General features: G+C 44.1%; 2 protein-coding genes across 5 annotated transcripts in view; both read right to left on the bottom strand.

Moving 5' to 3' along the window:
* Nucleotides 1-261: 261 nt before the first annotated feature.
* Nucleotides 262-7690, bottom strand: TLCD5 (TLC domain containing 5). Of its 2 annotated transcripts, none has more exons than XM_061146119.1 (2): nt 7509-7690; nt 262-3550 (listed from the first exon to the last, which is right to left on the bottom strand). In XM_061146119.1, exon 2 carries the CDS (start codon nt 3444-3446, stop codon nt 3012-3014), a length of 435 nt encoding a protein of 144 aa, XP_061002102.1. In that variant the 5' UTR covers nt 3447-3550; nt 7509-7690; the 3' UTR covers nt 262-3011. The 2 variants fall into 2 exon arrangements, with proteins under 2 accessions (XP_061002102.1, XP_061002094.1); XM_061146111.1 differs by lacking the exon at nt 7509-7690 and adding an exon at nt 5262-6254.
* Nucleotides 7691-11334: 3644 nt separating this feature from the next.
* Nucleotides 11335-22682, bottom strand: part of POU2F3 (POU class 2 homeobox 3) — an 88354-nt gene continuing 77006 nt past the window's right edge. For all 3 annotated transcript variants that reach the window (XM_061146087.1, XM_061146092.1, XM_061146099.1), the window contains 3 exons: nt 18195-18261; nt 16515-16650; nt 11335-15553 (listed from right to left, as the gene is read on the bottom strand). In XM_061146087.1, coding sequence (XP_061002070.1) covers nt 15514-15553; nt 16515-16650; nt 18195-18261 — 243 coding nt within the window. In that variant the 3' untranslated portion in view covers nt 11335-15513. The remainder of the gene's footprint in view (nt 15554-16514; nt 16651-18194; nt 18262-22682) is intronic.

Below are 22682 nucleotides of genomic sequence, written 5' to 3'. Positions count from 1 at the left end.
GTGACTGAACAACAACTAAAACAGGTGGCAAAGTAAGAAATTAAGTTATTCCTCCTCCTTTTGGCAAACTGCTTTCTGTATGTAGATTGTTGCCTCAAAAATAAACAGTATTAAGAATGGTGGATAAGAGCAGCTGAGAAGTATTTTACCGGTAAGTATAAATATGGTTCAACCTTTCTGCAGGCCGAAGCCTTTTTTTTTTTAAGCTTCTTGGCAGAACCACAAGAAAGACATAAAGCCAGACCCTGGATTGATAAAAAGTTGTTTATTTTTATAAAATTTAGTATAAATCTTATTGAAATATAAATTCTTCTTGAGCAGTGTTAATAATTATTACATAGTAATCTGAATGCAAATGAGTACTTCATGTGTCTGACCATACCACATGTTAATTAGCCCTTCAGTACCTGTCATGGACAAACTCAGCATCTCAACTGCTGAGTCACCTTCATTTCACAGTTTTGTCTCAGCAAGTTGCCTTTGGAGTTATCAGCTACAACATCAAGAAAAAGCTGAAATGAGGGATTCTCCTTCCATTATCATTAGTTAGGTTTCTTGAAATTCAAGAAATCTAAATACATTCCCCTAAAAAGAGCAAGCTCTGCAATCCCTTCACTTCTGAGGCATATGGAGAAAAGAATTGATACCAGATTAAGTCTATTCATTCGTCTGGTATGGGACAGGTTGAACTATGCCAAAATTCAAGAGATGGCTTTTTTCTTCCTTTTTTTTTTTTTTTTTTAGGTGCCAAGCCACGCTTTTTTAACTGGGCTTTTGCTAAAATCAGCATTCCTTAACATCCTACTTTGACCACAATCTTATTGGAAAGAAGCTAACCAGCATTTCAGGGATGTGGGTCATAGAGAAAAAGGAGTTGGGGATGCTACTGTCAGATTATTCTCATGTCCAGCAAATCTCCTTAACCAAATGACAGTCATTTTAAAAGACCCATAGTTAACATGCCTTTAAAGCTGTTTTTTCCCAGAGCAATGATGACCTCATTCGGTTCCAACCACTCATGCCTGGACAATGATGTCCATTTTCAAGAACCACTTATTAGGCTAGGATTACCAGTGACCATCGAATGGGCTGACACTTCCTACTGACCTCCAGCCCTGACTTCAACAGCCCCAGACCCTTGCTCATCAGCTAAGCTACGTGGTCGCCACTACATGGTCTCAACAACACAACTGACTGAATAAATAAAAAACAAACAAATAAAACTTTCATTTTTTCTCATAAAAGCCCTGCATTAAAGACCTTCATTAATGAAAAGCCACCTAATGTCTCTATGAAATATGCAATGGGGTATTTCGTTTACTGACAGTAGGGTTCAAACAGAGGCAAAGAGTAAACAAGTGATTTGCCCCAAAGGATCTGGCAGGTAAGCAGACAAATCACTTCAAAGAACCTAAGAATTCTCACTTCCTAAGCCCTTTTACTACACTTGTGTTCTTGCTTTTCCTAGGTAAGATGAGAGACTATTGACTAAGAAATATTTTTTTCCTTCTAACATTGGCTTTTTCATAATATACTGTCCAGAGAGAGTGGCACCTTTTCCAGAGAAAAAGTAGTAACAAGATGAACAGGAAATGTATCTGAAATGGGAGGGAAAAAAAACCAGCCTCTTCACCCTGAGGCCAGGACATTTGGTCTTTGGTTCTGGTTTGCAGTATGTATAGCAGAGCTGAAACCTGAACTGGCATCTCAAGCCCAGTGGAATCTACATGGTAAATCCCTACGGAATTCAGTCACAGCCTCTCATGCCTAGGAGATTAATGCACAAAAGCCCTGAGAACTGGCATAGTTTTCCTGGTGGGGCAGAACCCGTACAACAGGACTCGGTAAATCTGCCCTCACCTCATTCATCTCTCATCCGAAGCTCTAGCTCTATGGCTTTTGTGCAGAAAAGAGTTAATAGAGCAGGTCTGGAAAGGGCTGTCTGCAAGGTTGGCCCTTGGTCAGCATCCGGGGACTTAGATTTCATCAGGAAGGTTCCCACATGAACTGATGAGACTGGCTCACTGACTCTGAACTGCACAAACAATGTGGTTCATGGCAAAAACCTCCTTTCCTTCTGGGAGTCAGGAAAAGGCTGACTTTTGCACACCATGGAAAGACTGCCTATGGCACCAGCCCCCAGTTGAAACCTCAGATACTGAGTCTCCAACAAGCTTTCTTCTAGACATTTCATACACACTTTAAACAGACCATTGGAACTAGCACATCCTGCATGATCCCACTGGGAGAGGGCTCTGGAAGCTTGGGGCTGGCTTCCCCTGTCCTCTGCTCCAGGTGCCTTTTCCTTTGGCTGATTTTTCATTGTATCCTTTTGCTGTAATAAATCAAAGCTCTAAGGACAACAAAGTGCTGTGTTCTGTGAGTCTTCCTAGTGAAGCGCCATGCCTAAAGGTACATACTTGGGGACCCCCAAGTACGGGGAGTCCTATATGGTATATACCAAGTATATGGCAGAGGGAGGCTCAGGAAGTAGCCCCCCATCACTGTCATGGCTTCACCCCCCATCCTGCTCTCAATTTCCTGATCCAAGTTACTTCCTGAAAGTCCCTCACTCTATAGTAAATGGGGTGCATTTCTTTAAGCTGCTACACAGAAACCAGGAATAACATTTGTTTATTCAAAGGAATCAGGAAGAAATTGCACTAATGTTTTTTGAGTTCCTTTCTAAGCTGTCTGGTCATCAAGCCTCCCAGGGACAGAAGAGCCAGGGTCACCACAACCTACAAGGAATGCAGCACACTCATCTCACAGCTCTGACTTACTCCAAACTACTGCTGGTAGTCTCACTTTCCACAGCTCTGCTGCTGCAGAAGTTAGCGTTTTAATACTGGAATATGTTCTGCTCCAAGACTGACTTTCAAACCAATCAATAAATTTAGCCCTTTTTTTGTGATCTAAGTTTGTAACAAGCATGATTCTGTAACAGCCATATATCCAACCTGGTTCGCGTGGCAGACTAAACCTAATCCATTGTCCAGAGCAAGCCTTGGCTAGTGTGTCTTGAGATGTCCATTAAGTCTGAGCTGCCACTCCTCACTCCACCTGCTTCTCCAGGTGTGGTACTTCTTGATGCTTTTCCTCCATGCAAAGCGCCAGATGCTAAACATGAAACACCAAGACACCACATACATCGCTACTCCCCCGACCTTCACAAACCACTTGGGCGTGGGTGAGACCATTTCACAGAAGAGGAGGCAAGCTCCTACGCCAATCCTCACTCCAGTGAACAGGGCCACAAAGAGGAAATCCACCACGTCTCCAGTGAAACTATGGTAATGGCCTGTTTCACGAAGAAACCAGCGCATCTGTAGCAGGGGGTTGGTAATCTCGCTTCCGAAGAGGACCGCATTGACCTCTGTGCCTGACTCTCCAAGCACCAGGGCCCCGACGATGCCCAAGATACTCAGTGTGTGGTGAGCCAGCATCAGAGGCCCCTCAGACCGGAAGTAGATGCACCAGCCCAAGTCGAAGATGAAGTAGCCCAAGGTGAGACACAGAACGTGCACTTGGAGAGGTGTATTGGGTGAGCCTGAAATAAACCAAGACAGAAGCAAATTGAGTGGCTAGGAATTGTGCTGGCTTACACAGGGATCCTGTGTTGCTCTTTCTCAAACCTTTTGGAATCACTGAAAACAAAAGCAATGGCAGGCACATGCTTTTTAGAGACAACCGAAAAAAAAAAAAGACTAAAATCTAAAACTTTGGTCTCTATCAAACCAATGTTACAGGCCCCAGGACATGCTGTTCTGATGCATCAGATCTCAGTGAGTGACTCGAACACCAGCAATGATCCAGCATCCTCTCTGTGTAGCAGCATAAAATCGAGTCATTTTGTTCTTTCAATTAAAATCCTACACAGTCTCTTTCTTTTTTTTTTAACCAGCTAAAAGTCTGCTTCCAGACTCAGTTATTCTATCCCACTAGCAAATGCAAACTATCATATATGGAATGGACAAAAAACAAGATCCTACTATATAGCAAAGGGACAATATTCAATATCCTATAATAAACCATAATGGAAATGTTACTCTGTCCCAAATGTCAGATTAATTTCTTAGCTTAATGGGTTAGATTATTGGACACTGGTGGCCCTAACTTGTTTTGAAAGTGGATTCTGGAGAGAACCCCCAAAGTTAGTATGTTCCCATATGCAAGAACATAGGGTGCAAGGACATAACATGTTTGAATCTATTAAGAACCTTCATGTAAAACATAAAGCTTAAGCATTGCTTCCTATCAGTTTGATAGTTTGGGGAGGAAATTCAGAAACTCAATATGGGAATATAAAGAAATTAGAAAAAGAATCTAAGGAATTTTTTTAAAAATCATATTCCAGGGAACTTACAGATTGAACTATGTCCCCACAAAATTCATATGTTGAAGGGCTGGACCCCAGAACCTCAAAATATGACTATATTTGGAGATAGGACCTTTGAAGAGGTAATTAAATTAAAATAGAGTCATTAGGGTGGTGTTCTTATAAAATGAGGACACTAGACACAAAAGACCATGTGAAGACAGCAAGAAGGCAGCTATCTACATGCAAAGGAGGGGGAAGCCTTAGAAGAAATCAAACGTACCAACTTGATCTTGGACTTCTAGCCTCCAGAATTGTGAGAAAATCAATCTTTGTCATTTAAGCTACCCAGTCTGTAATAAACCCCAGCAAACTAATTCAAGGGGATACAGGTTTTGTATTCTAAGGAACACTTAGGAACACATCTGGCAGCTTAAAAATTAATACAGCTACCCCTAATAATGAGGTGTTGGTTAAATAAAGGATAGCAAATGCATACAATACAATATTATATAACAACTGAAAGGGATAAGGAAGATCTATACACATAGACATGGAAAGATGATGTGCTTTGAATATACAATCAAGTAAAAGTTGCAGGTTACCAAAAAGTATGTATTATACAGTCCATTATTGTCTGTCTGGGGGTGGTGGTAGAAAATGTTAATATTGCTTTTATAATTTAGACATTTTGATCAATTAAATTGTAAAAAGCAATTAAAATTTTAAAAATAGAGTTATGAAAAGCAGAAAGAAAAGGTGATGCATACAATATCAGAATTAACAATGAAGATGAATGAAGACTCCCACACCACATTATAATAGTAATTATTCTTCAATATTCTTCAGTATTATCCAAATTCTGTGGAAAACTCCCATCCTTCTAAGACTACCTCCAAATCATAAATTCCTAAGGGAAAATTCTCTAACGTCTCCCACATACCTGGGTGGGTAAAAGGCCAAGGGCCATCAATGAAGCCAATATAAGCTGAAAGACCTATCGAGAGGATTCCGTGGGTGAACGTAACCAGCCGGCAGTTCCACTCATAGCTTCGGTGCTTATTCAGGCGACAGAAAGAACCGTAGAGCGAGAGCCAGCCCCCCAGGCTGCACAGTGCCCGCAGACACAGAGCTAAGGCCATCCTACGATGAAGAGACCAAAACCGGAAAAACAAAGAACGCACCCTAAGAAAACAGCATTGGGTCATAGTAAGTATATGTCTTCATTTCTACTGTAAGACAGTACAAAAATATTGCCTTCACAGAAATACTTTTTCCTTATCTATATTGCCAAGAATCTTCCACCGAAGTGTGGCTGTAATTCTGATTGCGTGTTTCTTAGACATAACTGGTCAAAACTGTAAACTGAAAAGCAGGAACTGCATTCTGAGTTAGCACACAGTCTAATATAACGTGTTGTAATGATGAATAAATGTCAATAACCTCCCAGTGACAACTGACCTTGGACTATGAGACACAAGTAATATAATACATGTATTAGATGTGTTCATATTTCAAAAATCCCACTAAGAAGCTCTCATGAAAAAACACCTCCACCACTTGTGGTCTCTGCTAGAAGTCATATGACACATGAGAGTTTAATGTGGTTTTAAACTGATACTAAACTCAACTGAAGTTTGGGTTTGAATTATGGGTTTACCAATCAAAATCAAAATGAGGTAAACCTGAAGATAGAACTAAACAAAGACCGAGATATTTTGGAAGGGGAAAAAAAAGAAGCTAGTTCTATTCTCAACTCAACTCAAAAACTGACCAAGAGGGAAGCAGGATTTTGAGGTACAAGTGGGGAGTTTTTGTTAATATATAAAAATATCTTTAAGGAAATTATTTAGTTAAAAATGAAACAAAGTTAGAAAGCTACACTTTGACATTTTTACTGGTGATAAATATACCAGGACAGAAATGAGAATAATGGAGTCAACAGAGTCAGACAGGACGAAAATCTGAAAATAACCAAGATGCCCTTATTAATATTCACTAGTCCCTCTACTGAAAGTACAAATAAAAAAGTTAAAAAAAAAAAAACATTTCAGATATCGGTCTCATCTCAGCAGGAATTTTCTGCATGGCTACACTCACTGCTTAACCCTATTCTGACAAGTGAAATAGTATCTGTGGACCAACACACATCAGTACACAAGCCACTCCCAAGAATGCTATCCCAAGAGGGCTTTATGAAGGTCAAGTGCAGTACAGCTTTCATCTGAAACCAGATTTTCACTCAAGAAAACAGCAGGTGTCAACCACTGACCTGAGTTCCAATTCTATTTCTGCCCCTAAATAGCTATCAGTGTGTGGACCAATTACTTTCACCTCTCGAGCTTCAGTTAAAGAGAAAGTAGAGGGGAAAATGACTGATAAAACTCTATAATCCAGCCCAGTTCTGACAAGGAGTTTTGAGAATTTCGTAAAACTTCCAGGCCAATTTTCTGAGCAAGAGCCAGAAGTACAAAGGACCCAGAGTGAAAAGAACCGTCCTCCCTCACTTCCTTTTAAAGGCCAGGTCACCAGCCAGAGTAATACGGATCAGCTCTTTTGGTTTTGCCGATTAGTATTTTTAGAGTCTTCTTCCCTGAATCCTAATTCCCTGGCAGAACAGAGGGAACAGTAGCCCATTTACAAACAAATAAAAGAATAGACATCCGGAAACGGCAGATTCAACGCTGTGACCTTGGGAATGTCACTCCATCTCCGCGTTTGGGCTTTTCACTCTTGGGGTAAAGGATGGCAGGGTATTTAGATGGCCGATGGCCGCTTCAGCTCAGGATCCCAAGGCTCCAGTCCTCGCTCCTCCCTGTCCAGGGCCAGATTCGGGAGGAGGAGCGCTGGGCGGGCCCACCTGGCTCTGGGCCTCGGAGCAGGCGTGGCTGGGGCCAGCGGCAACCTCGGCGCCTGGCCGGCACTGCGAGCGCATCTCCCCGGGATGTGCCTACCTACGCGGCGGCCACGCCCGGCTGCGGCGCACCTGAGCCAGCCGGACCGTTATGCAGGTATCCCATCGGCGCCCAAGGGCAGAAGGAGGCCCTCTCCCCTCACAGGCCAGGCCAGGCCATCTGCCGGCTTCCTTCTCCCACCCTCGCCCCGCTTCAGCGGGCCGGACAAGCCAGGCCACCCACGTCCGGAGCCCAAGCCGGCCGCCGGAGCCGGGCGGTTCGCGCCGCGCAGTTACCTGGTCCAGCGCCCCGGAAAGCCTCGGGCGCCTCGGCCCCAGAGCTCAGGACCGGGATCCCCGGGAGCAGGAAGCAGCGGAAAGAGGGAAGGGAGGACGAGGCTCTGATAGCGGCAGAGGAGGAGCCGGGGGTCTGGGGGCACCTGCTGGCTGGGAGGACGGAGCGCACAGCCAGAGCTGGACCCGGGACTGTGCAGAAAGCGGCCGGGAGGATCCCCTCTTCGTCACGCAGGCCTGGGGAGGCGAGGGGCGGGGGTGTGAGGGGTGATAATGACCTAATAGTGACGTGAGACCTGCAGACTGTTGTCCTTGCTTACTTGTTGGTTTGTTGTGTTTGTTAGAACACTCACCCATCCCCTGCCCCCACGATGTGACGGTTCATCCCATAACCAGTTGGAAAGCGCCTTCTAAGTGCTTACACCCCTACTAGGATCTGTGGGAGATTTCACTTTTGCGTTTAAGTTAAACAGGCACACAAATAACTGATTTCCAGAAAAGTGCTCAGGCCTGAAACTCAGAAGTTATCTATTCCTTCTCGGGTCAGCCTTCTCACCTTGGCAGTAGAGAATAAGGCTTTAAGAGTAAATCCGGCTTGGTTACTGACTGTGTATCTTTGAACAAGTTACTTAACTTTTCTGTGCCTCTGTTTTCTCATCCACAGAATGGGGGTAGTAATAATAATAGCTGTCTCCTTGGGTTATTGCAAGAATTTTACACACTTGACATGTGTCAAATGCTTACAGAATGCCTGGCACATGGAAGTTGTTATATAAATGTTAATTATTGTTGTTGTTACCTCACTTTGGGTTAATCCTCTCTCCTCTCTGAATCTGTTTTGATCCTAAGGAAAGTGAATTTGAAGAGATAGCTAAATGAAAGTGTGGCTATGCAAATGGGATAAACAGGACATCTAAGGGGCTTCCCTATTGGTCCAGTGGTTAAGACTACATGCTCTCAATGCAGGGGGCCTTGGTTCAATCCTTGGTCAGGGAACTAGATCCCACATGCCACAATTAAGGATCCCGACTGTTGCAACTAAGACCCAGTGCAGGCCAAATTCATTAATTTTTAAAAAGAGGGCATCTGGTTTGGTTGATCAAGACAGGCAGGCAATATTAGGATGCTGAGGGGCCCAGATATTCTTAAGAAGGGAAGACCTTGAGCAGAAATGTGAGCCTTTAGGCCATGTTTGGGGAATAGTAAATAGTTTGGGTCATTTGTTTTGCCAGCCCCTTAAGAATCAGGATCACAGTCTTTTCATCTTTGTTTCCCTGATACCCCTACCTGGTACAAAGGCAGGTGCAATAAATGCTTGCTGCTTGAATGAATGCGAAGTGAGCCTGCAAATGTATATTGGAAGCATACTGACGCTCCTAAATCTGAATGCCCCTCTAGATCACTTGGGAAGTGTTTTCAAAATACCCTTTGTTCAGGCTGCTTGAAGGTTGTGCTTTAATAGGCTTAGCATGAGGTTTAGGAATCTATATTTATTAAAACCTGCTCATAGATCATTCAGATGATTAGTCATATTTGGGAGGCACTGATGTTAGAGGACCTTTCATTACTGCTAGCGGTCAGAAGTTGTTTTGTGAAGTTTGCTCAGCGTTCAAATGTTCTTTTGATGAATTTGTAGGGGAGAAAGTGGTCTCCCCATCCTATTCCTCTGCTGTCTTGGCTCCTCCCCCCGAGGACCTTTCATTACTGATGCTAGCCTAGGATGCCAGGCTGAGGCATTATATTATGCAGATAACAGGAAACCTATGATGATTTTGGACAAGGGAATAATTTCATCATGTTCTCAAGTCCTTGCTACTCCAATCTGTATTACCTGAGAGTTTGTAAAAACACAAATTCTCAGACCCTAACCCTGGATCTACTGAATCAAATCTGTATCTTTAACAAAGTCCCCAGCAATCTGTATGCACATTGAGGCAGCAGATCTCAACCATGACAGTACAACAGACTCACTTGAGGAGTTTTTGAAAGTCCCATTTCCCTGGGCCACATCCCAGGCAAAGTAAATCAGAATCTGTGTGTGTTAATTTTTTTTTAAGTTTCCCGGATAATTCAATTGTGTAAGCAAAGTTGAGAATCACTGCTTTATAGATACTCAATGAAAATCAATATAAGATGAATTGGAGAAGACAACCTGTCACAAGTGGATTGGAATAGACCAGATAAGTAATAATAATAGGTTGAAGAAAGAAAACAAGGAGAGATCCATTTCACTAAATGAATAGATTGTATGCATATCTCAACTTTTCCCCACTTGTTTTTGTTACGGTTCTTCTAGTATCTGAATCTGGAATTATCTTTTTGCTGCCACCATTTCCCAGGAAAGAACAGAATATGAATTAAAGGCTTCAGGAGTCTAATGGCTGAGGGCCTAAGGGAAAGTGCTAGTTCTTCCAGTTGAGCCTATATTGGACCTTTATCCTGCGGTGGCTGGGATTCCAGGTTCAAACTCCATTACCTGGGATTAAATTTTATTAATTCATGTATCTTGGCCACAATCCTTGTTCCACCAAATCACAGGTTTGTCAACCGTGGCATTCCCCAGGAAAGTTCTAGCCTGTTCAGGGAATAGGAAGCTCTCCATCAATTTATTTTACTAACAATAACAATCATAATCATAATAATCACTATAATAACAGATAACACTTATTAATGTATCAAGCATTGTTCCAGGCACTTTACATATATGTACATATTAAGTCATTAATTCTCACAACAACTCTTGGAGATGGATATTGTTGTTATCCCCATTTTACAGGTGATAAACTGAGTCACAGAGCACTAAAGGAAATTGCCCAAAGTGACATGATTAGTAGGAGGCAGATTTGGGTAATGAACCCAGGAATATGGCATTGGAGGTCATACTCTTAACCACAAAGGTAGGCTGCCTCCACTCCCCTAGAGTCTCCTACAAGATGGTACAATGTATTCTTCATTCACAGCTCCTATTAGAAGTTGTTTAGAGGTTAAAAGAAAGAATTCAAGTTTTGAAAACCTGAATTGCCTATTGTGTCCTTGTCACAGTACTAGTCATGAGGATACAGAGAAAAAGACAGACAGCTACAAGGAGCTCCCCACAGTCTATCAGGAAAACAGAAGAGTCAGCAAACACAGACCATGAACGTAGCCAGGGGAAGCAGAGTGCACAGGGGGAGGGGCACTGAGCCGGCAATCTGGGGGCTCAGAACAGGACTCTTTTTTTTTTAGCTTATATATTATTATTATTTTTTAATTATAAAAGATTATAATTGTACAGTATTGAGAGGTATAGGACAAAATACAACTGTTGGAGGACAATTGCTCTTCAATATTGTGTTAGCCTCTGCCACACATCAACAGGACTCAGCTACATATATCCCCTCCCTCCTGAACCGTCTCCCATCTCTCTCCCCTCCCCACCACTCTAGGTTGTCACAGAACACTGGGTTGATTGAACTCCAGGACAGGATTCTTAGTTTGAGTTTGCAGCTAAACTCATCCTCACCAAAAGCTCTTAGTATTAGGAGCCCACAGCTGAGCCCATCAGTCTTGAGCTGACTAAAAGATCAAAGTTTGATAGTTCAAAAAGCAGCAGCAACAATTCTTTTTCCCTTTCTTTCCTCCTAGACAATGACTGGTTGTTGCCCTTTGATTCTCTTGTGCCTAATTAGATGCTGACGAAGCTAACCAGGCTTCAGTTAAACTTGACTGGAATGATGAGTTTTACAGGATCTTGCAGACATGAAAAGTGAACTGGTACCCCCTTTTAGGCTTGAGTCTGTTCAGCAACATTCCAAGGCAACAGTTAATGGAAGCTACTGGAGGCTGAGCAGGTAGACTACAATTCTGTTTATTTCTTTTATAAAAACCATGGTCAAATAGCCCAGAAATAGACCCCCATAAATATAGTCCACTGATTTTTGACAAAGATGCAAAGGCAATACAATAGGATAAAGATAGTGTCTTCAACAGATGGAGCTGGGACAACTGGACACCCACATGTGAAAAAATGAATCTCGACTCAGACCTTACACCATCACAAAACTTAACTCAAAATGATCACAGGCCTAAATGTAAAACACAAAGCTATAAAACTCCTGGAACAGAGGTCCCCAACCTCCAGGATCTAATGCCTGATGATCTGAGGTGGAGCTGATGTGATAATAATAATAGAAGTAAACTGCGAAATAAATATAATATGCTTAAATCATCCTGATAAACCATGATGGTAATCATACCATTCGCTCCCCCTTGGTCCGTGGAAAAATTGTCTTCCATGAAACTGGTTCCTGGTTCTAAAAAGGTTGGGAACCGCTTTTAGAAGATAGCATAGGAGGAACCCTAAATGATGCTGGGTATGCTGTTGCCTTTTTAGACACACGACCAGAGACAGACCATGAGAGAAATAATTCACAAGCTGGACTTCACTAAAATGAAAGATTTCTGTTCTGCAAAAGACAATATCAAGAGAATGAGAAGAGAAATCACAGACTTGGGGAAAATATTTGCAAAAGACACATCTGATAAAGGACTGTTATCCAAAATATACAAAGAACTGTTAAAACTCAACAGTAAAAAAACAGACAACTTGATTTAAAAATGGGCCAAAGATCTTAATAGACATCTCCCCAGAGAAGATACACAGATGAAAAGTTGTTCCACATCATATCATCAGGGATATGCAAATTAAAACAACAATCAGATACCACTGTATTCCTATTAAAATGACCAAAATCCCAAACACTGACAACAAAGGCTAGAAGGATGCAGAGCAACAAGAACTCTAATAACATTGCTGGTGAGGATGCAAAGTGGTATAGCCACTTGGGAAGACAGTTTGGTGGTTTCTTACAAAACTAAATGTACTCACAATCTGGCAGTCACACTCCTTGGTATTTGCCTAAATGAACTGAAAATTTATGACTACACAAAAACCCGTTCACAGATATTTATAGCAGCTTTATTCATAATTGCCAAAATTTGGAAGCAACCAAGATGTCCTTCGGTAGGTAAACAAATAAATAAACTGTGGTACATCCAGACATTAGGATATTATTCAGCATTAAAAAGAAATGAGCTAGCAAGCTCATGAAAAGACATCAAAGAAACTTAAACGCATATTACTAATTGAAATAAGCCTATCTGGAAAGGCTATATACTATGATTCCAACCATGTGACATTCTGGAAAAGGCAAAATTATTGCGACAGTAAAAAGACTGTAAGGGTGTGTCAGGGAGAGATGAATAGGTAGAGCACAGAGGGTTGTTAGGGTAGTGAAAAATACTCTGTATGATATTATAATGATGGATACGGATCATTATACTTTTTTCCAAACCTAGAGAAGGTACGACATCTAGAGAGAACTCCAAGGTAAGCTAACAAATGTTTAATGCTGGACTTTGGGTGATTGTGATGTGTCAGTGTAGATTCATTCTTGGTAAAAAAAAAAAAAAAAATACTTTCTCGTGAATGACATTGATAATGGGGAAAGCTATGAATATATGGGGGCAAGAGGTGTACAAGAAATCTCTGTAGCTTCCTCTTAATTTTGCTGTAAACCTAAAACTGCTCTGAAAAAATAAAATATTTGTTAAAGGGTCAAATGAGTGAACACCAGATTCATGGACAGTGCAGGTCATCAACTTTCAGCACTCACCTGAACAAGGTATCAAAGTAGCCAATACTGCTGTAGGAAAGTCTACTCTGGCACCCACAAGTATACAAAGAACAGTGCACACACACGTGTGTATGCACAGATGGGCCTATGAGGGCAGAGTAGTTTATACAATTAAATTATTGCTGCAGGCTCCTCTTGTCTCCTTGGTGCATACCTAGCTCCTTTCAACTAGATCTTTTCTTGACAAAGTAACCACTACCAATAGGCTTTCTCCCACTTCACTGCACGAAATATTACTTTTAATATAAGCCCCATCAAAAAAAGCCCCAGTTAATTTGTGGTTATTTGCATATAGATTTCCCCTTTGGATATTACTATTTGCAACAAATGTTTAATGCTAATTTTCATTTCTTCCCTTCAGTCATTACATTTTTGAAGGGTCTCCTTTTCTTACAGGTCAATGTTTGCCTCAAAAATGGTAACTATTTAAGTTTTTATTAACCCAAGAAAGACCACAAGCATAGCTTCCTTGCCTCTCAACTGCTTCATCGAAAGTCACAGTGCACTCAAAAGCCAAATACACTTGACTTTTGAATCATCCCTTGTCTCAAATATCTATCACTTTCATGACCTTTTGGATTTCTGAGATATGAGCTATAAACCCCAGACTTCACCTCATAAGTCTCCAAACAACTTGACCTTACACGTTTACCATTCTCCCACTTACAAAATGAGGAAGCCAATCTCTTAGCTACACTTTCCTCAAGGTTGTTCAGTCAAAAAGAGTAGAATCTCTGAACTATCCAGAGCCCTGTATTAATGTATGTCATCTTCAGCATCAGCTGGGGAAGTAATAAACTTAATCCACCAATTTGAAACACTTTATCCATCCTGTTTCATTATTTGCATTCACATTCCCCCACAACAAAAGACACAGAATAATCTAAACTTCTTACCAATTGGAGAAGGAAATGGCAACATCCTCCAGTATTCTTGCCTAGAGAATCCCGTGGACAGAGGAGCCTGGTGGGCTGCTGTCCATAGGGTCGCACAGAGTTGAACATGACTGAAGCGACTTAGCATGCATCGAGGAAGGAAATGGTAACCCACTCCAGTGTTCTTGCCTGGAGAATCCCAGGGACAGAGGACCCCGGTGGGCTGCCATCTACGGGGTCGCGGAGTCTGAAGCGACTTAGTAGTAGTAGCTTCTTACTAATAGTGGAATACTGTATATATCACTAAACAAATTTATTTAGGAACAGAGAGATTCCTTTGAATCTCAACATTTTCTTGGATACGCAGTCTTAAAAAAAAAAAAAAGCAACCATTTCTACAGTGGCTTCATGTTACAGGTCTACACACTGGCCCACAAAGAAAGAGACTGGAGAAAGAATGTTCCTGCAAAAATCAACAATGATTCCCAGCCCGCATGAGAACTCCTGTGGAAGCTAGCACAGTAGTTCACACTTTGGTATTTTTTTTTCTTTCTTTTTTGTTAAAGAAGATAATATATTACAGAGACATCTTCAAAATTCACACCTGAGTTAAACATTTTGCTGGAAAATTCCACATTAAGGAGAGATTAACATAATTCAAAAAAAGGAAAGGGCTATATACAGGTATGTTGCCAGCATAATTGTTGTGTGTTTGCTTTCGTGTTCCTCCTTCTGCAACAGGAGACAGGGGAGAGAAGGAGAGAAGAAGAAACACAGGGAAGGAGAGAAGAGACAAGTGTTCCTGAACTCTGGGGCAGACAAAGCAGACAGAAGAGCACCTGTGGGCAGAGAAATGTGCCCAGGGGACTGAGGAAAGAGGAGGGAATTTGGAGAACACGATTATGAATGGATTTGGTTCTAGAAAAGGGGGCGGGGCTAAAGAGAAAGTGGGGTGAAATGAAAACTTTGCTGAACAGAAAAAAAATCAATGCTTTGGTGGAGACATCAGATTCAAATCTTTTCACAGATTCTAGAATCAGTTCTCGGACTGTGGCTAAGTTCAGAGTCAAAACCCGTTCTCTCCCCTCTGGTAGTTTGGCACCAGGTGAATGGCTGTGCCCAGAATGAACTGGAGACGAGCTGGAGAATAATAAAAAGTCCTTTTTCAAAGGCCACTGCAGCAAGGAAACTGTCTGAAATATTTAGAGAAGGGTGCAGGCGAGGAAGGTAAAAATGACCAACTCCTAGGAGGGATGTGCGTTTCAAGAGCGCTAGGAATCAGCACACAGTTTAATCACAGTTTGGATCTCTGGAGGCCCTTGCTCCGAAGACAAGAGTTTGGGTTCATCCTCTTCCGCTCTCTCTCCTGAAAGTAATCTGTCCACACAGAGAAGGCATGACTCCCTTCCTTCTGGTGGGGAATACAGGGCCAGGTGTCAGAGGAGAAACTTTTTGGTCTCAGTGGAGGTAGGTGGGATGACTCCATCGATACCAAGATCTAGAAGGAAGGAAGGAAAGAGTCAGTCAGACAGCTTCTAACCATGAGGAAAGACGGGAATGAGCAGTGAGCACTAGCAGGAGCATATGGGGTTTTTTTTCTAGGGGTGCTGAAAATGTTCTAGAATCAGATATGGCAACAATTGCACCATCCTGTGAATATACTAAAAAGCACTGACTTGTACACTTTAAATTGGTAATTTTTATGGAATGTGAATTATATCTCAGGATAATTTTTTTTTAATGTCCATTAATATGTTTTCCTCTCTTCTTTTCGGTGGGGGTGGTTGAGGAGCTCCAAGCTTTGGGGGTATGCAACAGTTGGCCCTTAAGAGCTGGCTGCCTTGCCAAACAGTTTGGGTTTGGACAAATGGGTTCATTTCTTCAAATAAGCTCAGGTCTTTAATTGCCTGACTTGCAAATCTCTTGTTTTGTTCTGAACTGGGGAAGAAACCTCTTGAGGCATCCACTCTGGGAACACTTTTTAGAGGAGAATCTTTGAATCAAAGCTCTGGAGGCTGCTTTTGTCATTGCATCCCGAGTGGGAGCACAAGGTTAGGATGGAGCACCGCTCCCCTCTCCCAGGGCGTCAGCTACACAGGGAAGCTCAGGCTCGGGGCTGAACGCCCCCATTGCAGCTGGAACTGGCGTGAAGGGGAGTTCTCCAAAGCCCAGTGAAGGACCTGGCCCTTTCTGACAGGAGTGTTTGGAAATTTCCACCCTCCCAGTGAGGATGGAAATTTTAGCTTTGTTGACATCAGCTCTTTGCCAGGACCGGCTGAGGCTTCTCTTTTAAATCCCACTCCCAAGGGATAGAGTCCAGTCTGGCTCACCACCCCGCCCTCTCCCCGCCTCCCCCATGACAAGCCTTCTTCCCCAAGGTGTTGACCCCCAGACGCAGCTTCTCACGTGTCCCCTGGCCCTGGCAGAGGTGTCTTGGTGCGCTCTTTCCTCTGCCTTACCCTGAAGAGTTAAAACTGGAGGAGGAGTTCACGGCCACTTTGGAGTTATTTTGAGATGCAGTGGGGCTGCTGGCTTGGAGTCCTGAGCCGGGAGAAGATGGCCTGCTGTTGTTCCCAGGGGAACAGGATGACGTTACTGAGCACGTGGAGAGGCAGAAACAAGGGGGAATTAATGAGGCGGGGTCCAGGGACCTCGTGACCTTCAGGCACATATCCCCCAAGGGGTCTCACCCTCTCCCTAACTCCACCCCCCCACCCATCTGCCCACCTCCTATCGGTAGCATCAACGCCCTGCCCCAGAGGGGCCCTCATCGTACACACTTCTCCTTGGCCCAGGAGAGTGGCATGGCTGGTTCCACAAGTACAAGACTTGCCAAACACAGGAAGGATGGATGCCAAAACCATCCTATTCCAAGGGCACACCCCGAGCTGGGTATATCCAGCCTGGGACCCAGGGGCAGAATGAGAAAGAGAACCAGAAGCTTCAGGAAGGAAGAGAGGAGGAGAGAAGGAAGAATGCTCGGAGAGGAAAAGAAAAGCTGAGAGCACAGTTCAAGATGGCCAGCCTTTCTGGGGTTCCCATCTCCACATGGTACGTGGTCTTCCAGAAGGAGCATGGGAGGAGTCCCGGCCATCCACTAAAGAGCTCTGTGGCCTGTGGCAACTTGCTTCACTTCCCTGCAATCCCTTTGTGACCTCGGTAACACGGCAAATCTGGATAAAACTGAACTCCTGTATTTGGGTTTCCCAAACAGCATTCCGTGGATAAGGTGACATAGATTTCATCCTCCAAGCTAAGATGCTTTGAACGGTCGAAGGCAATAGTATTGATAATGACATCAACACAGGGGACCATCAGTTACTGGGACTGTCCTGGGAAAATCCAGACATATGGTCACCCTATCTAATTCTTTGAAATGCTTTGAAATACTTTTTGAAAAATAGAGTTCTATAGAAAATTGGTTTAGAAAACCTTGCCTTCTGTTCAGCTCATTTTTATGTTTAAGGCATTTGTATATAAAGTGGGCTGAGAAGTGCGGCAATTAAAACAAAAACACTTGTTCAAACTTTACCTACTCAGCATTCCCCAAACTTACTTGATCATGGAGGACTTTTCCTCCTAGAAAAAATGTTAACATCTTCTGAAACACATTTTGGGAATGCTGAGGATAAGATGATTGGATGGCATCACCGGCTCGATGGACATGAGTTTGAGCAAGCTTTGGGAGTTGGTGATGGACAGGGGAGCCTGGTGTGCTGCAGTCCATGGGGTCTCAAAGAGTCAGACATGACTGAGCGACTGAACTGAACTGACTTAGGTCAGTATCTTGCAGTTCTGTTATCCCATTATCTAAAAGAATGCTGCTGCTGCTGCTGCTACTAAGTTGCTTCAGTCTGTCCGACTCTGTGAGACCCCATAGACAGCAGCCCACCAAGGCTCCCCCGTCCCTGGGATTCTCCAGGCAAGAACACTGGAGTGGGTTGCCATTTCCTTCTCCAATGCATGAAAGTGAAAAGTGAAAGTGAAGTTGCTTAGTCGTGTCCGACTCTTACTGACCCCGTGGACTGCAGCCTACCAGGCTCCTCCATCCATGGGATTTTCCAGGCAAGAGTACTGGAGTGGGGTGCCATTGCCTTCTCCGTAAAAGAATGCTAGTAGACCTTATTTTTAGAGCTCACCTGTTCCAGGCATGGTGCTGTGGACTGGAGGGACAGAGAGGGGGCCCAGAGATCCAGAGGGAGACACCTGAAAGGTGAGAGAAGCTTGTAAATGTTCTCTTCCGCTTCCGTCTCAATCTTCTGGAGCTTTCCCCAGGGTGCTAGGCCCTAGACTCCACAGAGACTAGGGCTCTACTTCCTGGATGGTTTCCTAATCCCAAACCTATGCCCCATGCTCTGTGTCACAGGAAAGGCTCTGGACCACATACACCACCCAGGTCCAGTTCTGCCCTGCTCCTGCCACTCGCTTCGGACCCCAGGCCTGGCCCTCCCCACAATGCGACCCCTGGCAAGGCTACCTGGGCACTGCCAAACCAAAGAGGCCTTGCTCAGATGCTCTGGCGAGGAGAGGAGCTGCCTCCAGGATGCTGCTGTGGCGGACACTGCTGGATGGCTGCTTTATTTCCAGTCCCTTCTTCCTTTTTAAAAGACCCCTGTGGGGACATCCCTGGGGGTCCAGTGGTTAAGAATCCACCTTCCAATGCAGGGGATGCAGGTTTGATCCCTGGTTGGGGAACTGAGATCCCATATGCCACGGGGCAGCTAAGCTCACACGCTGCACCTATTGAGCCCTCACACTGCCTCAAAGATCCCACATGATCAGTGAAGATCCTGCATGCTGTAACTAAGACCTAATGCAACCCAATAAATAAACATTAAAAAACGAATAATGGAAATGCTTATTTTTTATTTTTAAGACCCCTACACTTGCTTGCGCAGGAGAGCTCAGCCCTAACCATCCTGTCACAGGCTTTGCATCTTGATTCATGAGTGGACCATCTACTCTCTGGATGTCCCTGGAAGAGATGAACTGTGTGAGGTCTCTGAAGCTTTGCATCTCGCCCTGGAGACCTCACAGCATCATCAACTCTGGGCTGGGAAGGGACCTAAGATACTGTAGCTTAACCTTCCCAAACAGTTCGAGAATCCCTACCCTCAGTATTACTATCCTAAATAGACATGGGGGCCCGACAGATCTGGGAGTGAGGCCTGGCTCCACCACTATCTGTGTAGCTGGGGCATGTTACTTAACCCCGCTGAAATTTGGTTTTCTCATGCGTAAAACAGCAGTAACACCTCCCTCATATTTTCTTTTAATTAAGGTTTAATGAGATAATGTCCATTAAGCTTCTAACTCAATGCCTGGCAAAGAGTACCCGGCTTGTTAAATGTTAGTTCCCTGCCTTCCTGCAGAAGTTGTCAACTCTTGTGTGTCCTGAGCTGCTGTTTACCTCTTCACTGGAGCTGAACTCAGCATACTTTTCCTCCCCCTTCATCTTCTCAAGCTGTCCTGGGACACTCGGATCAGCCTCCACCCAGGACCTTGCAGGGAGGTTCTGCTCAGGGAGCTGTGACTGGCCACCCCTGCCCTCCCCTCGTTTGGAACATCCCGTGCCGACAGGATGCAGCATGTACTCATTTCCTAATCAGTCAGCAATGGTTCTGCTGCTTTCATTGACCTGCCCTTTCACAAGGAGCCTCTTTAGTAGGCTGGGGGCCCACGAAGGGTGGAGACAGGTGTGGGGCAGCATGGTGAGAGATGCTATCAATAATCTCCCTCCCTTTTTTCCTCCGCCCCCCACTTGTTGACACACCCCAAGACATTTGTTGTTGTTTTTAAATAAATAAATATTTCGTCACTGCAACCAGCTTCTTCTCTTCTATCTGGAGACAGGCTGTACATGTGCAAGCAGAGATAAGGCTCTTCCTTTAAGTTTTTTACATAAATAGTAGAATTCTGCCCACACTGCTCTGAGTAATTTTGCCTTTTTTGCTTTCTTCTTCTTTTTTTTCTGCTTAACAGTATATCTTGGATATACTGTATTTCACAGTATTTCACACAAGAAGTAGAAGAAACTATGTCCCAGTCCCAAGGACAGTGTTCCAGTGAGACCTGAGGAGAAGACCGGATTAGAGCATTTTCTCTACCCTCTTCCTTCAGGACACCACAAGTACTGTTGTTGATCAGTTGCTCAGTCGAGTCCGACTCTTTGCGACCCCATGGACTGTAGCACACCAGGCTCCTCTGTCCTTCACTATCTCCCAGAGTTTGCTCAAATTCATGTCCATTGAGTCAGTAATGCCATCCAACCATCTCATCTTCAGCTACCTGCTTCTCCTCCTGCCTTCAACCTTTCCCAGCATCAGGGTCTTTTCCAATGAGTCTGCTCTTTGCATCAGGTGGTCAAATTATTGGAGCGTCAGCATCAGTCCTTCCAATGAATATTCAGGGTTGTTTTCCTTATTGGCCACAAGTATTAGTGTGACTATTTACTTAACATCTTTCTCCCTGACTAGGCCGGAGACTTCATAAGGGTAGTGTGATGCTTGTGTGGTCCCCTGCTGGATCTTCAGCGTCTGCTGCAGCATCCAGAACTTGGCGGGTGCTCAGTATCCAATGGACGATGAGAGCACATCATGCTCCTGTATGGCTCTTCCACGCTTCCCACTTCTTTTCTCCACATTGGTGTCCCCAGCTTGGATTGAACTGAGGTGATACCTACCTCCCACATATTCTAGACAAAGCCCCATCTTTAAAGATTCCGAATCTCTCATGGCATGGTTCGGTTTCCTTCACATGGCCTACAACACCCTGCAGGATCTAACCTGCCCGCCGCTCCAGCCTCCTCATTCACACACTGTCTCCCTCCCCACTGTGTTCCATTCCAACCTTCCGTGCTTCCTCTCTCTGCTCACCCCAGCCTCAGGGCCTTTGCACACACTGTTTCCTCTGCAGAGAATGTTCTTCCCAACACCCCCTCTGCCCTGCCATCCTGCTCCCCTTCCCCACCTCCAACTCAGACCTTTACCCAATTCGAGTCTACTCTTTCTTCTGCCATCAACTTGAACATCATTCCAAAGAGAAGCCCCCGATACCTGGACTAGGTTTGGTCCCTCAAATACCCACACGCCTTCTCTGGAGGCTTCATCACAAACTGCATTTTGTATAATGTCTGTTGTCCTTGCTAGACTCTAAGCAGAGATCACCAATAACGGTCCTGTGCACTGCCACATCTTAGTGCCAAATAGATGGTGTGTGCTCGATAAATATTTAAGAAATGAAGTGAACATCATATTGTCTCCAACTTCAAACTGTCAATGGCTCCTCATAGCTTCAAGGGTAATTTAGCATCCATGGCCCACCATGATCCAGCTCTCATCAACCTCTCTGTCTTAGGCCTAAACCCTTAGCTCCAGCCAGAACAAAAAGCTTGTGGTTCCCCAGATGCATCATGTTGTTTTAGAATTCGATGCCTCTCACAGACTACCCCTTCTACTGGCTATGCTGTTCTTTTTATGAACTCCCATCCTGTTCTCCAAGCAAATTAGGGAGTCAGCCCTCCTGCATCCCATCCTGATTTGGGGGTCTTTCATTGGTGTTCCCATGGCAATCCTTCAGGGCTCCTTACAGCTGCTTCACCCACTTCATTGCAATTTCTTGCCTTTTCTGGCTCCACCTTCTCATTTTCTCCCCTTGGTCCTCTTCCTTTGCCCAGCCCTCAAATGCTGGTGTTTCCCAGGGTTGGGATTTCGACTTTCTTTTTTGCTTCTTCTGTACAAATTACACAGGTAAGACCCTCCTGACCCAGAATTCCAACTACCACCTATGTGCTTATGACTCCCCAGCTCACTTCTCTATCCTGGCTTTTCCTTCTGAACTCCAGACCCATTATTCCAAGTGCCCAGGGACTTTCCTACCTGGGTGACCCATAGGCCTTACTGTATATCATAATGATGTAAAGAACTAAAATTGGGACTTCCCTGGAGATCCAGTGGCTAAGACTCTGTGCTCCCGATGCAAGGGGCCCAGGGCTTGATCTCTGGTTAGGGAACTAGATTCCACATGCTGCAACTAAGACTCAGCACAGCCAGATGAAAAAAACAAAAGGAACTGAAATCATTTTTTCCTACTCCTAAGCCAGCTTCCCCCCTATGTATAATTGTTCCATCATCAACACCAACTTCTACCCAGTCAGTCCAGCCTGAATGCAGAGAGGCATCCCAGAGTACTCTCTTCCCTTTATGGTTCTCCCTGTTCCCACCCAGTTTTCAAGTTATTAACCAAGACTTAATAAGTCTACCTTCTAATTATCTCCTGAAGCTCTCCCATCCCCCTCATTCTTAACCAGATGGCTTTGCTTCAGCCCTCATCATATCTTTACTGGATAACTGCAGTCGCATCTAAATCATCTCTGAAACCAAACCTGGTGCCTCTCAAGCACCCTCTATGACTGCAGTCAGAGTGATGGTTCTAAAAAGCGAATTTGATAATGCCAGTGCCCTGCTTCAAATCTGTCAACAATTCTCCAAGCCTTCACGTTCCTTAGCCCTGTCCACAATCCCTTCCATCTGGCCCCTGCTGATCTATGCAGTCTTATCTGTCAACAGTCCTCCACACGGAACCACCTGCTGCTCTGTGCACTCGCCCTCTTCACCCTGCTTCACACC

The sequence above is a fragment of the Dama dama genome, chromosome 1 (genome assembly GCF_033118175.1).
Source record: "Dama dama isolate Ldn47 chromosome 1, ASM3311817v1, whole genome shotgun sequence".
Lineage (NCBI taxonomy): Eukaryota > Metazoa > Chordata > Mammalia > Artiodactyla > Cervidae > Dama > Dama dama.
This window is presented reverse-complemented; position numbering and strand designations above follow the sequence as displayed.

Coding starts and splice junctions, on each gene's coding strand:
- TLCD5 (XM_061146111.1), bottom strand. CDS start 5,526: ATGACCCAATGCTGTTTTCTTAGGGTGCGTTCTTTGTTTTTCCGGTTT. Junction 3,551..5,261: donor TTGGCCTTTTACCCACCCAG/GTATGTGGGAGA, acceptor GGTTTATTTCAG/GCTCACCCAATACACCTCTC.